This window comes from Poecilia mexicana, unplaced genomic scaffold, assembly GCF_051168715.1.
Source record: "Poecilia mexicana isolate PSO_F unplaced genomic scaffold, ASM5116871v1 scaffold_19, whole genome shotgun sequence".
Classification (NCBI taxonomy): Eukaryota; Metazoa; Chordata; class Actinopteri; order Cyprinodontiformes; family Poeciliidae; genus Poecilia; species Poecilia mexicana.
Genome location: NW_028263388.1, coordinates 11,931,321 through 11,951,802, shown reverse-complemented (window position 1 = coordinate 11,951,802; position 20,482 = coordinate 11,931,321). Strand labels below are relative to the sequence as shown.

The following is a 20,482-nucleotide window of genomic DNA, read 5'->3' as shown; positions in this document are numbered from 1 at the left end:
GACAGATAAAAGGTGCCAATTTGCTGAAATATATTTAAAAACTTTATAAATGTTTCAATTGATCTACACTTTTTAAAAAGCTGAAGGGAATTTAACTACTTGAAACTACTTGACTTGAACTACTTGAAATGGCTATTCAAAGCTACGCAACTACTTTTTAGTGAAAGTTGAACTTCCATTACTTAAACCAGCTTTAACATTTAAGCTAGAAATGCTTCGACAGTTTGTAACTTTTACAAAGTTGATCAACTCAGTCATAATGTAGCATGCATCAACACACCAGCTTTTCTGGTCTCTGTTGGACAATGAGGCGTTTGTTTTACAAAAGCCGCATGACATCATTATTAGGTATATTCCTTAAAAAATAATGTATACAAATATTTATGCTATTTAATCTTTAATGTAATCTCTTAGACACAAACGTGTTACTCATTTCTTTAAGAAAGAGAGAACAAAACACGCGAGCAAAATTAACTTCATAATTTGTAACAATTAGTTGGGTAAGTTGGTTGAAATTTGATTTTTTTTTAAGTGAGTCCAGTTGTTAAATTAACAGTATTTCAAATTAGAAATATTGAACAGAATCTTCCAAAATATAACTTTTTAAATTGTTATTTACGTTTATTAGACCGTACCAAGGACTGAATCTAAAATAAAAATAAAGAAATAAACACTTTTTAACTTCTTCACCGGTACATACTGACTATAAACATGACTGGACATCTCTTCCTTCCCAAGTCTACCCTTTGCAGTCCCATCCATGCAGTTAAGCCGTCACTTTCATTCAAGGTTGTGAATTATATAGTACATTGTCTACTCCCCAAAACCATAAAACCAACTTTATGGACCTCACGTGACTTTTCACAGTCTGTAAGTAATATAGGCCTTTACAATCTTTGGTAAGGAGGTATTTTTTACCAACTTCTGCCTTGCCAATATACCTTTTAAGCCCAAAGTAGTCCTATTTTTTTATTATTATTATCATCATCAACATTATTATTATGAGAGATGGATTTGATCAGGATTTCTCCCGTGGACAAAAAAATAAAATAAAACTCGTCTCGCTTCAGGGAGTTCAGAAGAGGTAAGTCTGAAAAAGTCTTCTCTTTCTCTTTAAGCGGAGGGAAAAGTGCGTTTAAAACGCAACACCGCCTTACGGGTTAATCATTAATTTGGCTGAAAGTTGATATGCCTTCCTGCGCTAAAAGAAACAACTCGGCAAAAGTCAGGGAGTTTTGCTTATTTGCTTTTTATTCTAACCGATAATTCACTGCACACAAAAAAAATCAACTGAGGGAAAGTTTATTTTTCAAGCGCTATGAGTTCACGTACAAATACAAAAAGCTCCAAAAAGCTCACATCACTGCCTATATCCACAGAAATAACCCTTTGCACTAAAAATTCATCACATTGACAGGTTGAATACACTTGCATTGCTTGTTATTCTAAACAATAATAATTAGAATAATTAGAATAATAATAATAATAAACGCACAACGTATCCTATAGAGCTACACATTGGCTTGCTTATGAAACTTTTCTATGGATTTTGGCCACAAATAACCATCACTAAAAGCGCTTTACATTCAATGAAGAGCAGCATATGGTTTGGGATTTTTTTTTCTTCTTCTTCTTCTTTAACTGTACAATGATTTTTACTCCTGTTAGACCGTCAAGAAGTTACAATAAAGAGCTCAACTTTAAGAGACAGAAGAGACAGAAAGAGAGACAAATTCCCAGAATGATATTTACATCTTATTATGCTTTTCTTTTACCCCCCCAAATAGGACATCTAAGCTATGATAGTACAACAACAGTAAACTAAAAATGGCATTTTAAGACCACAGAATACTTCTTCTTTATTTTTTTTTTCTATCACAATGGCATGCTGGAAGGTGCTGCGCTTTCAAAAGCTTTACAGTACTCATCAATTTTCTCTCTCTATTTTTTTGGGAATTTTATTATCACTTTTCTTTTGTTTGTTTTTTTTTTTTTTGTTTTTTTTGTTTGTTTGTTTGTTTCTTTTTTGTAGTTGTTGTACCCTTGCCTCCCAAAAACAAAACAAAACAAAAAGAAAAAGTTGCTCAGTTGTGGAAGGCGCTGCCTCCTGTCACAAGGCTCATACTTTTCAGCTTATTGTCCTTCTTCCACTTCATCCTGCGGTTCTGAAACCAGATTTTGATCTGTCTCTCGGAAAGACACAGGGCGTGGGCTATCTCTATCCTCCGCCGTCTGGTTAGGTACCTATTGAAGTGAAACTCTTTCTCCAGCTCTAGCGTCTGGTAGCGGGTGTACGCGGTTCGGGCCCTTTTCCCGTCAGGTCCAGTCATATCTACATTTTGCACACACACACACACACAAAAAATAAAAATAAAAAATAAAATAAAATAAAAAAGTAAAAAATATCCAGAAAATTAGCAGAACAACTTTCTAAAGGGGGAGGATATTGTCAGTTTATTTAATTGTTTTTATTGTTATTATATATATATTTTTTAATTTTCTGGCTTTTTTTATGATGGAGCATGGGATGATGCAAAGAGTGGGAAGTGGGGAAGCATGCACACATGCAAACTGTCAGTTATTACCGTCTTTCCTATTTGCAGCCCTCACAGAAAGCGCGTCCCCATATTTTTGCGCGCATTTAATCCAGATTTCATGATTTCATGAAAGCAGTCTCTCTCTCTCTCAGCCGTGGGTTTATAAACCTCCACCGACAAAACAAACACGCAAACAAGCCCACAAACATCTCACAAATACTGCCCTGTTTTCCACCAGCCTGCTCACTCATGCAACGCCTGACAGATTAATGGCACACCGGCAGCGTGACATCCCCTCCAAACACAATAATATTAGACGTGTGTGGATATACCATGGCTTATGTGCAGTTTCCGCATCCAGGGGAATATTTGTGGCGTTTGGCACTCATTTGGTGTGGGAGTGGAGGAGGTGGCGTTGGGTTCCTGGTGCTGCTGCTGCTGCTGCTGCTGCTGCTGCTGCGCCCTGGATGCCGCGCCGGAGCCTCCTCCGCCACCGCCGCCGCTGCTGTGCGCGCCTTCCTCGGTCTCGGCAGCGACGGCGGCGGCGGCGGCTGCTGCTGCTGCTGCTGCAGCTGCGTCCTCTATCTCCGCGAAGTGCGCGCCCCCGGCTTTGCCGAGGCTGTTGCCACCCGATGAAGAGGTCGCGCTCCGGTCAGAGGGGGGAGAGGGGCTCTTGAGCTCCAGCGGATCCCGGCCGGCCGTGGCGCACGAAGGCGGCACCGGGTCCGGGGACGAGAGCGAGCAGTTGGGCGTCTGTCTGTAGCGGGCGTCCGGCGCGAATCCCCGGGCGTCCTCCCGCACGGCGCCGAAGTGGCCGCCGGTGTTGTTGCGGTTCACGGTTAGGTCCATGCCATTGTAGTTGTAGCCGAAAGACCCGGAGTGCATGGTGCCAGGGTCTCTGAAGGAGCCGCTCACAGCGCCGTTAGTCCCATAATTTAGTAACTGATAGTCGGAGCCATTTGGATAGCGCCCTGAGAACGAGTTTACAAAGTAAGAGCTCATTTGCTTGGATTTTTAAAGCCTCGATTTGTAGATCTTTGTCGCTATAATCCTGTGTGCTTGCACGATTTATGGACGCAATCATGAATTATAAGCAATGAAGCCCTACTGTACTTTGCCAGGTATGCGGCCAAATATGGGAGAGCGCTCGGGAATCACGTGCCTTTGTTGACCAGTCGTAAATCCTCACTGATGACTTCAAGAGGTAATTCATGCTCCATGGTTACAAATGATGACGAAATAATGGTCGTTAGGCTCCAGTCAATGGTGCCTCCCCGCTGCGCCCCCGAGAGCCGCGCAGGCAGCGAGCGCCATCTGCTGGACAGAGGCGGCATCGCTGCGAGGCCGCGCGGAGTCCATCCATCATCTCTGTAAACCGGCTCATAACAACAGGCCACAGCAGGCTCAAGTAACACATAACAGAAAGTTTATCAGCCCCGCTGTTGTCATGTTGCGCTACAGTGCGTCGAACCGGAATTTATTTCACCCTTTGCTTTGATGTTTTATCATTTTATGGGCCTTATGGGTGGCATGAGCGGCAGCACAGACGCCACGGTAATGATAATGAGGGCAATAATAATATTTTTTAGGAAGAACGAGAGCAAGATTTTGCAGATTTACATCAAAAAGCCTTTATTTTATTATATGTACAATTCCCCTAAAGAAAATATTGCACACAATATCCAGATGTGCATTGAACACGTGAGACAACAATAAATAACATTTGTACAAATTGAACTCATCGGTAAACAACAAGCCTAAAGACTATATCACAGTCACATCAGAGCAACTACACAACAAGGGACAAACAAAACAAAACAAAAAAAACCTGCTTTAATGTCACTGAGATTAAATAAAGGTGGCGCCCAGCGGGCCTATAGTGATGAGGTAACAACACTGAGAACTATAAACGCTGGGTTTTATTTACAGTTTGGCGGTTTGTTGCATAGTCCTCTAAAATAAAGACACGAGCACAAGGACAAACAAACAGAGGAGGACCTGATAAATGCGGACAGAGTCACCGTGCAAATACTCAAAGTCACTCTACACGTCTCTAACGTGGGGTTTCTGCAGCACTTCTTATATCTACAAAGAATTTATACATCATTTTATGTGTACACACGCACACACACGCACACACACACACACACACACACACACACACACACGCACGCACACATTCAAGCGTTTCTTCTTCTTCGTTTTTTGTCTCAGAGTCTCCTTTGTAGTTTAGCTCTTCTTCTCCGCCTGCTCCTGCTCCTCCTCCTCGGCTGTCTTTGAGGGATTCAGGAGTTTGTTCTCCTTTTTCCACTTCATCCTGCGGTTCTGGAACCAGATTTTGATCTGTCTCTCCGTCAGGCACAGGGCGTGGGAGATTTCTATCCGGCGCCTGCGGGTCAGGTAGCGGTTGAAGTGGAACTCCTTCTCCAGCTCCAGGGTCTGGTAGCGGGTGTAGGTCTGCCGGCCCCTGCGGCCGCTGCTGCCAAATGGGCCTGCAAATCCCAATAAATAAATAAATAAAAGCACAAAAACAAAATTCACCAGCAAATTATTAAAACTATAAATGGAGATTTAGCTTAAATGAAATAAAACAACAAAATAACAAAATGATGGACATGGTGAAACTTTGCAGATATTTGACTGAAATATATTTGCATATTTTCTTTCTTGATATGCGTTTAACAGACTACAAATATCATACTAAGACGACACTTTGAAAAAAAAAATCTATATTTTATAGTAGGATATCATTTTTTACCCACCAAAAATGACGCAATATAACCAACATCCATGCAGAATCATGTAAAATGACATTAAACCGACCCAGTGTGGGGTGAACTCACGTTGCCTCATGCATTTTATTTTCCTTTAGGCAACTGAACAACTGAGATCCGTGGCTTCTGTTGTTTACATTTTTAACCTATAGATCTTCTAGTGCACGTTTCTGACAGTAATGCACTGTGGGTAACTTATGAAAATCAACCTGCTGTAAATTGTCTCTGTCACACGTCGTCATGTGTATTTTTCTGTTGTTAGTGCAGCCAGCAAAACATTTATTTCATGCATGCTCAGTTGGCTTTGTTTTTATTCGTTCATGCACATATATGTATACTGCTGCTGAACATTTGCTATTTCATTCTATAAATAATACGTCTTTGAATTCTATTCTATTCTATTCTATTCTATTCTATTCTATTCTAATGTGGTACTTGAAGAGTTTTTGTATTAAAATCTGAAAAGGACCATGTGACACGGGCTTGGTGCAGGCCCAGTCAGTGCGTGCGTTGCTGGGTGCGCGCGTGCAGTCCGTGTTTGCGGCCAAAACTGCGAAAGCGCACGAAGATCTGCACATACAGTCCTTATTTAGTCTTCTGTCCTGCCTCCATGCGTGCTTAAACTTTGTAAAGTTGATATAAAATATATATGTATATAGTTTTTTTTATTTTATTTTATTTTTATTTTTAACATAAGAGAGATAAAACAAAAAAGGAGCGCGTGCACTCACCGGCGGAGCAGGCGTTCATCCTCTGCATCCAGGGGTAGATGAGAGTGGAGGACTTGTCGTCGATGCTGCCGCTCATGCTGACAGCTTGCTCCGCGCACTCCGCCTTGCGCTGCTGGTGCTCCTGAGTGACGAACAGCGGCTGCTCCTCGCGGCCGCTCGAGAAGGCGCACGAGCCCTCCGCGTCTTTGTAGAACGTGCCCACGGGGTTGTAGTCGCACGGCGCTCCGCCGCCGGCGGCAGCGCGGCCGTAGATGGCCGCCGCCGCCGCCGCGCCCGACTGCTGGTAGTAGGAAGCCGGGTAGACCTTCTCCTGCATGTTGGCCGCGCCATACGTGGCCGCGTTGGAGTAGTGCCTCAACGGGTCCGTGTATCCCGAGGAGTAGAGCGGTATCTGACCCAGGAGAGAGTCCTGTCCTCCCGGTAGAGACACGGGGAAAGTTGAGTTAACGAAATAGGAACTCATTGGGTGGACAACGGGGTGTATTTACTCCGGAGGAATATGATTTGTTGTCTTTTATAGTCCAAGTGCTTTTGCCATTACTTTATCGGAGATTTGGTTTTTGCTGAAAGGGGGGCTGTGAGGTGCCACTGGATACAGAGGGGAAGTGTACCATCTGATCAACCTCTGGCCAATCACCGCCGTCTGTGCTTGCACTATTGCACCCATGGGGGGCTCTTGTTGCGCACAGGAGTCCCCGGTGAATCGAAATGAAGCGCTCGAGCCAGTCGGTCTTTACGCGCGCTCACATAAAGGCACACTTTAACTCGCCGAATTGCATAATTAACAAAAACAAACAAACAACAAAAAAAGAAACACACCATTTGTTAGACACAAAGTACGTGTGTATCTATAAGTAAAAATCAAACCAAAACAATTATCTCTGCTTTATTCTCCCCTCTCAATTTCCACTTCCGCCCTATTAATTAACCCACTTTGAGCAGAACCGCGGTGATTAAACACTTCATTCTCAATGTCTTTACAAGCAGCAACTGACTGGTCTCATCTCACGCTTTCATTTCCCTAAAGGTGCGCGTCCCTGCTGATGTGTCCAGATGCAACTCTGACGTGCAGGAAGGCGCACGCAGGAAGGACTCGCTCAAGCACCACCATCATCATCACCACCACCTTCATCCCCATCACAATTAACACACACAGACCGAGTGTGCGCGACCATCACACAGGTTCAATAAAAGAAAAGGTGGGATAAGTTTCAGGTACGTGCGTCGTTTCGCCATCACACTGTTTGCTCTCCTGATGGCAGCACAAATGTCAAGATTTCAGCAGATCAAACAAAACTAAATCGTTGCATTTTTAGTTCGTTTTAATCTTGTGGGTCAAATCCTTAGCTCTCAGTTGGAAACGTGCGGATTTTGCAAGTTGAACAGAAGAGTAAAAGAGTAAATAACTAAATAAATAAATAAAAAAGAATATTCAAGTGAATCCACGCAGTCAAATGCTAATGATTTAAGTTTATTCGAAAGGAAAAAATAACGAATACCTAATATTTATCACAAAATTAATCAGAGCAACATTTGCAGCAGGTTCAGATTTTCGCTTATATAAAAAAAACCTCTCTGTTTTTCTTTATATTTATGTATGTCACTTCTTTCTTTGTTTTTTCTTTTAGAAAACGTATGAAAAAAACAATCGAATAAGATATTTCATCCAATGAACTTTTTTATAAAATATTTTGCAAGCATATTGTTCAGACTTTAAAGGGAAAATTATATATTTTGGCATGTTTTAGTGGATGTAAAATCCAAACATTAATAACTGTTTTGTAAAAGCATGAAAAGATTTTTATTTTTCTATTTTGAATCAAATTTTGAATCAATTTCTGGTTCTGAAAATAACGCGTCGACGCACAGCGGAGGCGCCACGGTAGATGGGAAACAAATAAAAAATAAAAATGCATTCAGGAAACCGGAAAAGATGTGAAGCTGAATATAAAATTAGAAATAAGGCAAACAAAGGGGTTATGTGGGTTAATTTTTTTTATCCAAAAAGAGACCTGAGCTGCTGTGAAAGATAAAAGCGCAATGAGGAAACGGTGGTGCGCAAAATCACCAAAAAAGGCTCTAAACGTGTTTTCCTGAAACAAACAACGTAAAAAAAATAAAATAAAAAAACGGGCGTACAACAAAACACGATAAAAAAAGAAACAGAACAAGTGGTGGGCAAATTAGGTTAATCTCAAATGAGAACATGCCCCAGTGGTGGCGCGGGGCCTTCATGACCCTCATCTTTACCTTCATCATCATCATCAAAGTCAAGCGTGTGGCCTACAGCCACAAATTTCACTCCATCAGACTCCGAAAAGGGCCTCGAAAGCAAAACCTTTGCTGTAATTCCCCCTCATTTCAGCAGATAGATGTCGGCGGTTGGAGGCGCTGCAGCACCTCAGGGGTTAATCAAAGTAAGCAGCTGCGTGATAAGAGCACCAACAGAAAGAGAAAACACGCTCGCTGAATAATTGCCCTTTCTTAAAGGGGAGCTTTTCCCCTTTCCCAGTCATGTAAACACCAGGCCTGCAGTGGCAGCAGCAGCAGCAGCAGCGCAAATCAGAACCAGGGTGCCCTTACCTTTGTTGATAATCCATCATCACCAGCGTGGCTGCCACTCTGCTGGAGCTCCTGTCGCTTCCCCCACACACACGAAAAAAAAAAGAAAGAAAGAAAAAATAGAAAGAAATCTCCACTTTGCCTAAGTGACAACTTGAAAGTAATCCCTCCATCCAGGAGTGTGCTGATCCCTCATTTCCAAAAGCCACAGAGGTGCAGCTAGATGAACATGGCGCACGGTGAGTCGCGCAAGAGGCGCCATCATCCCTCCCAAAAAAAAAAAAAAAATCACATCACACAGCGAACCACAATAACAGCTTCACCTACACGCGTGTTTCAGCTCACGGAAGAACTCGGGGAAAACAAACATTTTAAAAATAAAAAGGTTGGGACTGTGAAACAAACTGTTATAGGTGAATGAGCGGTGCAAAAAACAGCAGCTGCATTATAACCTCATGGGGAATAAGTTCCCATTCCTGCTGGCCACATGACCGCCACGGACCAATCCCAGAGCCGGACGAGTCGTAAACTTCCACGGGAAAGTTGTAAATTTTCATAAACCGCAGAGGTTTTTTTGTGCTTTTGGACGAGGTTTCCCTTCGCCATGTTTGTTTTTTTGTGTGCGTGTGTGTGTGTGTGTGTGAGACAAAGCAGGGATGTTTGGCTTTAAAGTTGCATTAGAAAGGAAAGTGGAGATGTTATAAGGTGTGCAGGACGCGCGCTTGATTCCGCTGCTGCTGTGTGAAAGGTTTGTTTACCTTCTTAGAGCTCTGCTTTGGACACTGTGCTCCAACAAATGCGTCACAACAATTGATACAATTTTATATTTTCTCTCTCTTTAAAGGCAGTTTTTAAGACAGAGAGCAGCTGCAGATACATAGTCAGGAACTTTACTGTTTATTAAAACTATTTGTTGTTTAATTTAAGCTTTAAAGATATTTGCGTAATTAAGCTACATAATAATAATAACACACACACACACACATATATATATATATATATATATATATATATATATATATATATATTCACAAACACAGAATTCAGTGTATTGGTCAAGCACTGAAGAAATGTTCAACTCAATTAGGTTCTGCAGAGAAAATGTAAACAAGCATTTTCCCAAAAATTAAAATAATAAAAATAAAAATATAACTACTGACTCATTTCTGGTACAAAGTCTGAAAGAAATCTCTCTCTCTCTCTCTTATATTTTTAATCCTTTCTCCTCTTTTTGTAATTGTTCTTTTCAGGTCTCATTTCCGCTCTGCTTTAGTCAGAGTGCATCTTTTCCGCTGGCCTGCTGGTGTTTTTCCAACCCTTAAAGAGGATTTCCGACGTTTATAGACGCAATAAAACCATAAATTCCTCGAGTGCCTCTAGTAATTAAAATCTCCCAGGACTAAGTAGCTATTTATTTATTGAAACACAAAGTTAAAAAGGGGGCGGGAGGAATGGATGCGTTAAAGGCATTCCGAATCAAAGTTGTGCATTAAATCTATTTTTGAGAACTCCACCCCCAAAAAATAACGAGTGAAAATGAATTGATAAAAGTAGCCAAGTTTTCTCCCAGAGGCCCACGCTGCGCGGCGTTAGTGGCGCATTCAGCTAAGTAATAAATTCATAATTAAGATAAAACAGACAGCGAGGCCTGCAAACATTTCTGCTGCAAATCAACCAAACAGAACATAGAAATGTTTAAAATTCACTTTTTTTAACCCCTCCACCAATTTTATCAGAAGTTTGTATTGCTCCAGACATTTACAGAGCTCTACGAAATTGTTTTTGATCACCTTTTGGGTTTTATTGTTTTTATAAATTGCGGGATTCTGGATTATTTTTGATCATTTTTATCGAACCATTTATACTTTTTTTTTTTACTTTGTTGTTATTCTATTATTATTATTATTATTATTATTATTATTATTATTATTATTATCTGTGTTTTCAATTTGTAAAGCAAACAAAGAAACTTTGTTCTTTTTAACTGTATGGCCTTTAAAAACAATGTGAAGAAAAAAAAATCCAATTCAAATATTGCAACAAAATATTTTAAATATTTATCTTAAATGCATTTATTCTCATAATTATCTTTTTGGAAAACGATTACATGTATTTTCTTACAATTAGATCTCTCAAATGTATAATCAAATTCATTAATTAGTCAATTTCAAGCATTTTTACATTGTCTTGAGTAGCAAGCAGAAAATGTGATACCAATGTGGCTGTTTTTAAAGAATTACTTTTTAATCAAATGACACTTCAAGAAATTCTCTGATTTCAATAACCCAGTTTCTTTATTTAAAATGTTCTCAGATTAAATACATATCTCTTTTTCTATATAGCAGATAACTGATTTTTTTTTTTTCTTTTATCATGGCACTCAACGAGGGTTTTATCTGATATAAAACTTCATATTTGTGTGGGCCGTTTTATTAAAGGAGTGTAAACTTGAACTTCGCAGATATAAAATCCATTACAGCATTTTTTTCATATAGGCACTGTGTATTTTACTTTCACAGTTAAATATTGCTCTGCCTCCACCACCACCCAGGTGCTTTAACAAATCCTGCACAGACCCCGCCTGGATCTCCCGGTCCTCCTTCGAGGGGCTTCGGAGGTCGGCGGCCCCGCTCCTCAGAGTCTTTTATAGGGCCGGGGGACTCTCCGGGGGGAGCTGTGGTCGATGGGAGAGAAGCCAGGCCTCCGGAGCAGCGGGACGCGCGTGGAGACGATGAGGAGGCTCGGCAGGTCTGCGGTGTGGTTGGACGAGTTGTCACAGTGCAGACCCCTCGTGGGGTTTATGACGGGGACCCTTCCTCTGGACTTCGAGGCGTCCGTGGTGCTGTTAACTGAAGAGAGGAGGAGGTGGACAATGAGAGGAGCGCCGAACAAAGGCTTCTCGACTGATTCACACAGTTTATAATTCATTTATTTATTTATTCATGTGGTTATGAACGAGCATCGATGGAGTCGACATTAAGGATTAAATTTTATTCCACTTTTTTTTTTCCTTCCTCCATGACGTTTTTGATCTTAGGAGTCATTAAAAAACTATTTCTGTTGTTTGTTTGCTTTTTCCAAACAACAGAAAAGAGAGAATGCGTATATATACTTCATCAGCTGCTCTTGGTCTAAACCACCTGGGTCCGGTGGTGCCGTGTCGGGACTGGACTCTACCTTGACAGGGTCCCAGGTGGGTGCCGGAGGTCCTGTGGCCCTCTCCCATCCTGTAGAGGCTCTCCACGTCTAGTTGCAGGCAGGCGTGCTCGTTCAGGCTCCTCTGTTTCGTCGTGGGACAAAAGCAGATACTTTTGAGTCGCCACGCGTCACTGGGACGGGCGCAACAAAACAATCTGAAATGTCATTTGAATGATCTCACAAGGATTTTTTTTTTATTATTTTATTTCGCAAATAATCTGTGTACGGCTTGAGCGTCTATGAGGTGCAGAGTTTACTCCATCGTTCTGATTTTCCACTGATGTTCTCTTTAATCACAGAGCTGCAGGGCTGGTTGTTCAATTCTCTGCCATGTTTTCAGATCAAGACATCAAACTTCAAAATGAGGAATGAATATTTGAATGTTGTTAGCTTATTTGATTCAGGCTGTTCTTTGTCATGAACACTGACAAAAATGCTCTTTTTGTTATATATATATATATATATATATATATATATATATTCCTTTTTACCACTTTTTGTCAAGTGACATATTATTAATAACTAACAGAATTATTTGTAATTGCAGTTATTTTTGGAACCAGGTTACAGGCATTAAGTCGGGGACAATCTGAAAAAAATGTTTCCTAATTTTTTTTTTTAATGAAGTTGTATAAAAAGGCAGATTCATAATTATAATAGGAATAACTATGAAGGATTGGCTCCATTTAAAATCTGTCAGATTGATTCCTGATTGCCGCTCGCTTGAACTTCCCCACATCTCTGTCATGTTACAACCACAAATCTGTACTGTATTTTAACAGAAATGTATTTTTTGTGCCTAAATTAAATTCATAAGAAAATATCATAATTTTTTTATAAGTAAAAATCTTATTTATATGTATCTTTGTGTTTCTCTCACTTTGTTGAACCACCTTTTGATTATTAAAGAGTGACTTTTTTTTTTTAACCAATTCTTTGAGAAAGAAGGTTAATCAACTTGACTTTGACTGGGCCATTTAAAAATTTGATCTAAATCATTCTGCTGTAAACTTTTCCAGCTTCTGGAAGATTTTCTCCCAGAACCGTCTTGTATTCAGCTCTATCAATCTTATCTGATCCGTTTCCATGCCTCTGCCATGATGCTGCCATCACCGTGTTTTAAATATGACATGCAGTGTGATGTTCCTGCCACAAACAGTTTCATTTTATGGGGATGACCATGTCTTGGTAGGGTTGCGGTTGCATCACTCCTTTTCTGAAGAGTCTTTGTATATTTTATCACCTAAACCTGCTTTAAGCTCATCCGCAGCGTCGTCTGCTGGGCTGTTTGTTCACTAATGTTCTCTAGCAAACCTCTGAGGCCTTCATCGAACGGCTGGGATTATACTCCGGATTAAATTACACACAGATTAACTCTATTTTAGGTGTCTCTTAAGGGCGACTGTTTGTACTTTAAAGCACAAATTAATTATGTCTTTAAAATAATAAAGTCATCTTTTCAATATTGCAATCCCCTCCTGTTGTAGAAACGCATTTCCTGAACATGGAAAACCGAACAACGCTACCACACTTTGGGCTTAATCTCTCTGGAGGGAAGAGTTTGAAACTAAATTGTATTGTTGTAAAAAAAAAAATAATAATAATAATTAAATTGGATCACTTTGTGTTGGTGTGTCACATAAAATCCCATTAGAATAAATTGCAGGTTGTGGTTGTAACGTGACAAAACGAGAAAAAAAAAGAAAAAAAAAAAGAAGAAGCTTAAGGAGTGTGAAGGTGTGGTGTGACTTACCTGATATCTGTACTTGTCAGGGTAGTGCATTAGGAAGTTCATCTGCAACACAAAGGAACAGCTTTATAGACGAGAGGACGAATATTTTTACACCAACAGCTTCGCCTGTTCCTGGATCTGCACTCACGTCTCTCCTCTGATGCTGACTCTGACAGCCGATGTCTGTGGAATAATGGTAGAGGCCCCCTCCCTCTGGCCGGTACTGCAGCAGCTCATGGACCTTGCCCACCACCCCCAGGCCCTCCACTAGTTTCTGTCTCTGGAGCAGGGAATCGTGCCGCTCCTGCTCCTCTGCCTCGTCCACCTCATCTAGGAGTTCTGGAGCTTCTAAACCCACAAAAGCTCCAGAAATATCCGACTGCAGAGACACAGAAGCGCGCGATTTAATTTTGCTTTTGGCAATTTAAATTTGGTAAGTGAGCATCAACTGTGTGAGGGGGTCAGCCAGGAGAGCAGCCATTCATCTCGGGATGAAGGCTCTGTGGAGCCCCCCAGTGGCTGCATGTGGACACTGCACCTGAGCGCCAACGTGGGGCAGATCCGAAGGCAGCAGGTCACGGGGAGGCTGCGGTGGCGCCGGCCGGGGTTTGATCCGCTCCCCTGCCGTCTCCCCCTGCGTTTCTCTCCTTCTGTTCACCTTCAAGTGGCGCTCATTCTCCTCCTGCTTCAACCGCAGCTCCTGCAGCTGCAGCCTGGAAACAACGTCACACACCTCAGACATTTATTTCATCTAAAAGAGGAGAGAGATTCGGTCTCAGACAGAAGTCCTAGGCTGTGTAGAGAAATAAAAAAATACATAATAAACATCACCCCAAAAAAAGTTTGCTTATTAAATTATTCCCCCCCCAAAAAAAAGGTTAAAATTCACAATTTTTTGTAAATTTAACACTTATGGTTCAAAGACAAAATCCAGCTTTTGTTGGTAAATTTGAATATTAGAAATGTCTGTATTTCAGTTTGGCTTGTGGGCAATCAGCCCAAGGTTCTGCTGAGTGTTCAAGAAGCCCAGATCAGCTCGTCCAGGTTCTTGCTTTCCCTGTGATGAAGCTGAGCGGACCGACACCAGCAGACGAAAACCCAATTTTTTTGTAATAAAAATCATTTTTATTGTCCTTACCCGAGGTTCTTCTTTTCTGAGAAACTGAATTTTCACTAAATATTTTTTAAAAATCCACCATTTTCACAGGCTATGTACTTTTAACAAGGGCAACATATGTCAGGATTTTAATTTAGCAATTTCGAATAACACAATCACATAGCAGAGGATAGCAGTGAGAGGATATTCAGCTAATGGTTCCATTTAAATTGCTAAAAATCACACCACAGACGATGCACTGGATCAGGTTTAATTCCTCCATTCTTTTCAGTGGATGTCTGTTACAAAGACGTGGATACACGTTTTAATTCTCCTCTCATTTTTCTTCTACGAGTTACGTCTTCAGTTTCTTGAGAAGACGATCGAGCGAGGGTCAAACTCCCTCGTTTAGCTGAATTTGGGTTTCAGCTACAGACCCAGATTCCATCCAGTGGATCTTTAAGGACAAATAAATAAATTGGTTTGCAATATATGTCAAATTAAAAGTGTAAAATGTTTATCGTGGGCCCATTTTCATACACGAAGAACAGCTGGAATTTGACTTGAGGTTCTACATTCACATTTTAATTAAGCAGATTTAGTTTTCCTCTTTTCTCTCCTGACCTCCCTTATTCAGGATCGGTCAGAAGCAGAACACCCTCACGCTGCCCACGCTTCCTGCGCACGCCGCAGTTACCTGGCACACTCCTCTCTGGCCTTGGACGCAGCCGTTTCCTGGAAGAGCGAGCTGCTGTGTTTGAAGTACTTGTCGTATTTCTCGCCCCCGTCTCTGGGGTAGATCCGTTTAAAGCCCCCCAGGTGTTTGGCCTCGTACTCCTCCATCTGTTCCACCGTGGCCGCCTGGCTCTGCCGCAGCTCCTCTGACCTGGCGGCCGAGCACAAATGAGCGCAGTAACACACACCCGCACACTGCGTGTCCACTGCAACATGCGTGTGTGTGTGTGTGTGTGTGTGTGTGTGTGTCATTGTGTGACAGTGGAGGGGAAACTCCACACTTCATTTCCTCACCTGGCCTCTCTGGAGCGGTTTTGCTGCAGCCTGTCCTTCACCCTGCGTCTCTCCTCCATGATGATCTTGCGTCGGTCGCAGGCGCCCAGGTTGATGAGAACCAGAGTGTCCAACAGGAGCGCGTCCTTCACCTCCCGGTCCAGCGGAGAGTCCGTGGTGAAACTGGGCGAGTGGTTAACCTGGACGGAGACCAGACCACGCTGAATGTTTCGCTACGTCAAACGAAGTCATGGACAGACATTTTCACGTGATGTTTTACCTACAAATGTCTTGAGAATCAAAAAGACAGTAATAGGGTTGGGTTTAAACCCTAACCCTGAGTGAGATGAATTGATTATTAAAATAATCGGCAACTAATTTAGCAATCGATTAATCGTGAACGGGGGAATACGAGCTCAAAAAACGGCAATTTGCTGAAAGAACTACATGGTTAGAGCAACAATTAAGCCAAAACTGTGCTTAATATATATATATATATATATATATATATATATATATATATATATATAAATAAACTTTCACTGTAAGTATGTTCTACCCAGAACTCCTCAAAGGCATTTTAGCTTCACCCAGTTTAGATTCTGTAAAAAATAAATAAATAAACAAACAAATAAATAAATAAATATTCAATTATTAATTGGTTAAGCCATAAAAAAATCAACAGATCAACCTGCTCAGACAACACTTCTGCTGATTTTACATTATTCTTGACGTCATTGTGAAATGAATGGAAAACCAAATTCGATGTTTTGAACAAAAGTCGACACATTTTGTCTTTGTTACCAGCTTCCTTGTGCTTGCCTTCCTTCATTTAAACTCTTTCATGTATTTTCCACGTGTAAATCAATATAACAGTCGTCAGCTACAAATCCGAGGATAATTAAATAGCAGAAGTAGTAAAAACAAACCCACACGTGTCCTTCAGGTTATTTTGAGCCTAAGCGGATAGAGAGCCATTTGAAGAGTTTTCTATCTGTCTTAAAAACGGGTGAGCTGGAGTGCTGACAATCTGAGCGCGTTCTCTGAACGATCTGCAGATTCCACATGGAAACCGGGTTCCCGTCACCTCTCACCTCCAGCAGCCAGGGCTTGAGCCGGTGGTCCAGCAGCACGTCGAAGCCGAGGATCTCGAAACAGGCACTGCAGGAGATGTGGTTGGGAAAACACGTGTTGTAGTTGTGCTTCAGGATGGGGTGAGCCGATATCAGAGTCTTGATGATGATGTCCTCGATGTCGTTCCACATCTTCTCCGTGTTGCAGTTCATGTGCTCGAGGTGCTGGTTGAGGCTGGACAGCTTTCTGATCGGCAGAAATCAGAACGGCGCTCCGTGAAACACACAGACAGGCCTTCGGCAGCACAACATCGCAGCGTTTATCGAGGCGAACCTCTTTTACCGTTTGCTGCCGCAGTTTTCGTCGCGGACAAAGTTCTCACTGTTCTTGTTGATGGAGTAGTTTGTGAGGTGCATGCATACGTCCTCCTGAGGTGGCAGAGTCGAGTTCAGTTTCACACATGGAGGAGGAAGGCGCTCTGGCCAGACTAAACCTGCGATAACAAGACCTCCAGCAGAAAGACTCTAACCAGCCTGCACATACTGCATCTACCTGTGTATATTTCTACGCTTTTACTTGCAAACATTGTTGTTTTCATTTGACCTGGACTTCGTTTCATTTGGAAATATTTCCAGGCTAGCTACCTAGTTGCGACGATGAGGAGCGCTGGCATCACGTTTCTTACCACGTTGCTTTGCGTGGGCTCGTTGTACTTCCTGGTGCAAAAGCGAGCCAAGCCTTCCTTAAACATGAATATCCTGAACGGGTCGCACGACGTCACCAGCACATAAAGCCTCAGGTCAAACTTGAATCGGTCAATTATGAATGGCTGGAGGAGAAAACAGAGGCCAGGCTTAGGGCTGAAACGATTAATCGGATTAATTATGATAAATGGACGATTGAAATAATCGTCAACTAGTTTAGGAATCAATTAGTTCACATGCTGATGTTAGAAGTATTTTTTAGCTGCAGATGCATGGCTTGCTACAAATCATCAAGCATTCACTAAAGGAACAGAGTGTTATTGCATTTTATATAATAAAATGTTTTCTTATTTTAAAAAAGATTGCATTTTTAATATTGTATTAAAAAAATACATGAAAAATCTGTAGAAGAATTTTCTTTTCCGATTAATTCCTTAATAATCAGAAAAATCTACATCGTACAGCTTTAGTCACATCCAAAAACAACAATGTGTTTTATTCAGGTAGAAAATACAATGTAGTGCACGACTGTGAAGTGGTAAGAAAATGTTACATGTTTTTCCAAAGTTTTTATAAATAAAAATCTGAAATATGGGGTTTGCCTTTGAACCTCCGCCTGAGTCTCAAGTCTCAAATGAAGGTTCATCTTCTAGCAGAACAACAACCCTAAACATAGAACCAAATCTGCAGGGATTTAAATCAAAGCATATCAATGTATTATGTCAAAGTCCAGACATATATCTGTGTTTGCAAATGTTCCCCATCTTATCTGACTGAGCTTAAGTTGCTTTGCAAAGACAACTGGGCAAAGATTTCAGTCTGTAGGTCTGAAAAGCTGCTAGAGAAACACTGTAATATCCACAGCTGTAACTGCAGTAAAATACAAATAAAAGGACACAAATTAATTTTCTAAAAATAAATAAAGCAATAAAAGTGTCACTTTCTTCCACTTCACTGCACTACATTACCAACTCCATGAAACCCCAATTAAATACGTTGGCATTTGCGGTTGTGACGTAGCAAAATGTAAAAAAAAAAAAAAAAGATTTAAGAAAATACTGAATACTTTTGCAAAAAGCTGTTCACAAAAGCCTCACCTTAGAGATGTAAACCTGGCAGATCATGTGCTCCCCAGGCTGTATGTCTTTAGTGGACTTTGTGATGAAGATGCCTTTACCTTGGCACCCCGTATCTGGCTTGCAGATGTAAGTCTTGTGTTTTTTGGCTCTGGTGTAGGCTTGGAAGTCACTGTAGCTGCGAAGGCAAATCGGACAATCATTGACACTTTCGAGGTGCGTTTTTATGCAGACACAAAAGGAGAACTTACTCTGCGGGGAGGCACCATGTTCTGGGGAAGATATTATAGTCTTTAGGAAAAAGCTTCAGCATGCGGTTCAAGTTCCTCGCCAAGAAATCTTTGCGGCAGATCTCACTCATCCCTGGGAAATGGTTTATTTTCTGCAAAGACAAGCGAGTTTACACAGCATGAAAGGACCACCTCTGGTAATATAACACATTTTATACGTATGATTATGGCCGCATTTAATTCAACTTCAAGAGGAGAACCGGTTGCAATTTGTCTCAACCTGTTAAACAGCCTGGGTAAGCATATCACAGAAGATTGCAAATTAAAAGCCTGACCTGAGAGAAATGCTGGGAGCTACCGATGCCGTCCACGAAGAAGAGGCTCTATTACAACAGAGGAGCCCCATTTCTAATTCACTTCTCTCCGGCACAAATGGAATTACACGGTTAATTTGTAAAGCCGAGCTCAGCTGCCGCGGTTTGTCCTGATGATGGCGGTAATGAGGTGCTTAGTGAAGACCGCCTGGCTTAAATACCTGGTAACGCTTCATGTCCCTAACACGGTCCAGAGACACGGAGAAGTCAGTCCAAACCAGAGCCCAGTCATCGTCTTCCCCCGTCTCCTTGAGGCCGTACCGGCGGGCCGCTCGCCGCACTGAGGCAGAGAAAAACGTTAAATTACTAAAAAGATATGCCAGATGTTTCGATGATGAGACATTTCCCCACAAACTTTGCCAACAGGTGAAAATAAGAATTGAAAACATTATTAGACTGGGCTAAAATGATTATTTAACTACAACGTTTGAACGGTTTTGTTTTCAATCTGTATGTTTTCATTTGGACTGAGGTCAGGGTTTCTTGTTTGTTTCTATGGTTGTTGGGGATTTTATTATTATTATTATTATTATTTAAAAATCAATATAAAATATCAAGGAGGGTGTTTGTAAACATTTGAGCTTATTTTTATATCTTCAACCATGTGTGGATAAGAGAAAATTGGCAATAAATTAAAACAGGTGCATCCAGTTCTTATGTTTACAAATTTATTGAAGGTGTGTGTTGCATAATAACTTAACCCTGAAAAAAAGAACAACTGAAACGTTTCCTTAAAGGTCCAGAGGATGCATAGGTGGAGAACTAAGGGTGCAGGAGAGGGACAACAATTCATTTGTCTTAAAAATAGACACTAACATCTAAAGTGTTTGTGCAGAATAAGTGGTAGTAACTTGTAATGAGTTGGGCTTCCCACAATCTCGATCTGTCTACAGAGGAGAATTTGGGATGCCTCAAATGTAATAATAATCTTTTTGTAGAGTTTGACACTGCAAGAATCTACCTTGATTTAAGCAGATGAATGTTAGGCTTTAAAAAAAAAAAAAAATCAAACGTACCGCTTTCATATTTGCAGCTGGTGAGGTTGATAGCCAATCATCTGAAAGAGAAGAGAGACAAAGAGAAGGACAGACGCCTGCTTTGCGGTGTCACCATCTTGTCAGAAAATGCCTCAGAAGTTCACTTCCTGCAGGGACACACGCGTCTAGAAGTTAAATCCAACATGATCAACGGGGAGAAAAATACCTCCTCTTGTATTTCCTTCTCTTCTTGGTGGTGGGTGGCGGCCGGAAGGGGATGTAGGTCTCTGTTTGGCTTTCACCTCCTTCCTCCTCCTCTCCCAGCTCGTTGTTTGCATCTGGGCCGTCCAGAGGTAGTCCCATCCTGTGTCGGAGCAAATTGAGGGGGAAAATGCTAAAAACTAAAACA

General features: G+C 41.3%; 3 protein-coding genes across 3 annotated transcripts; all 3 read right to left on the bottom strand.

Annotated features, from left to right (window-relative positions):
• Positions 1-1,233: 1,233 nt before the first annotated feature.
• Positions 1,234-3,556, bottom strand: hoxb5b (homeobox B5b). The gene is made up of 2 exons (XM_014983944.2): positions 2,870-3,556; positions 1,234-2,332 (listed from the first exon to the last, which is right to left on the bottom strand). The coding sequence occupies exons 1-2, from the start codon at positions 3,537-3,539 to the stop codon at positions 2,085-2,087; spliced, it is 918 nt and encodes a 305-aa protein (XP_014839430.2). The 5' UTR covers positions 3,540-3,556; the 3' UTR covers positions 1,234-2,084.
• Positions 3,557-4,147: 591 nt separating this feature from the next.
• On the bottom strand, positions 4,148-8,974 carry hoxb6b (homeobox B6b). Its single transcript, XM_014983945.2, has 4 exons — positions 8,932-8,974; positions 8,626-8,795; positions 6,043-6,451; positions 4,148-5,029 (listed from the first exon to the last, which is right to left on the bottom strand). Exons 1-4 carry the CDS (start codon positions 8,972-8,974, stop codon positions 4,767-4,769), a joined length of 885 nt encoding a protein of 294 aa, XP_014839431.2. The 3' UTR covers positions 4,148-4,766.
• Positions 8,975-10,651: 1,677 nt separating this feature from the next.
• Positions 10,652-20,282, bottom strand: ttll6 (tubulin tyrosine ligase-like family, member 6). Its single transcript, XM_014983947.2, has 14 exons — positions 20,113-20,282; positions 19,258-19,376; positions 18,744-18,874; positions 18,514-18,670; positions 17,398-17,541; positions 17,055-17,140; positions 16,733-16,958; positions 15,660-15,838; positions 15,328-15,516; positions 14,073-14,247; positions 13,683-13,913; positions 13,556-13,597; positions 11,782-11,884; positions 10,652-11,453 (listed from the first exon to the last, which is right to left on the bottom strand). Exons 2-14 carry the CDS (start codon positions 19,270-19,272, stop codon positions 11,239-11,241), a joined length of 1,893 nt encoding a protein of 630 aa, XP_014839433.1. The 5' UTR covers positions 19,273-19,376; positions 20,113-20,282; the 3' UTR covers positions 10,652-11,238.
• Between the last annotated feature and the right edge of the window lie 200 nt (positions 20,283-20,482).

Coding starts and splice junctions, on each gene's coding strand:
- hoxb6b (XM_014983945.2), bottom strand. CDS start 8,974: ATGTTTGTTTTCCCCGAGTTCTTCCGTGAGCTGAAACACGCGT. Junction 8,796..8,931: donor CCGTGAGCTGAAACACGCGT/GTAGGTGAAGCT, acceptor TTTGGAAATGAG/GGATCAGCACACTCCTGGAT. Junction 5,030..6,042: donor GATGAACGCCTGCTCCGCCG/GTGAGTGCACGC, acceptor TGGGATTTGCAG/GCCCATTTGGCAGCAGCGGC.
- ttll6 (XM_014983947.2), bottom strand. Junction 17,141..17,397: donor AGCCCACGCAAAGCAACGTG/GTAAGAAACGTG, acceptor CTGCCACCTCAG/GAGGACGTATGCATGCACCT. Junction 13,598..13,682: donor GTCAGCATCAGAGGAGAGAC/GTGAGTGCAGAT, acceptor TTTGTGTTGCAG/ATGAACTTCCTAATGCACTA.
- hoxb5b (XM_014983944.2), bottom strand. CDS start 3,539: ATGAGCTCTTACTTTGTAAACTCGTTCTCAGGGCGCTATCCAAATGGC. Junction 2,333..2,869: donor GAAACTGCACATAAGCCATG/GTATATCCACAC, acceptor TGCAAAATGTAG/ATATGACTGGACCTGACGGG.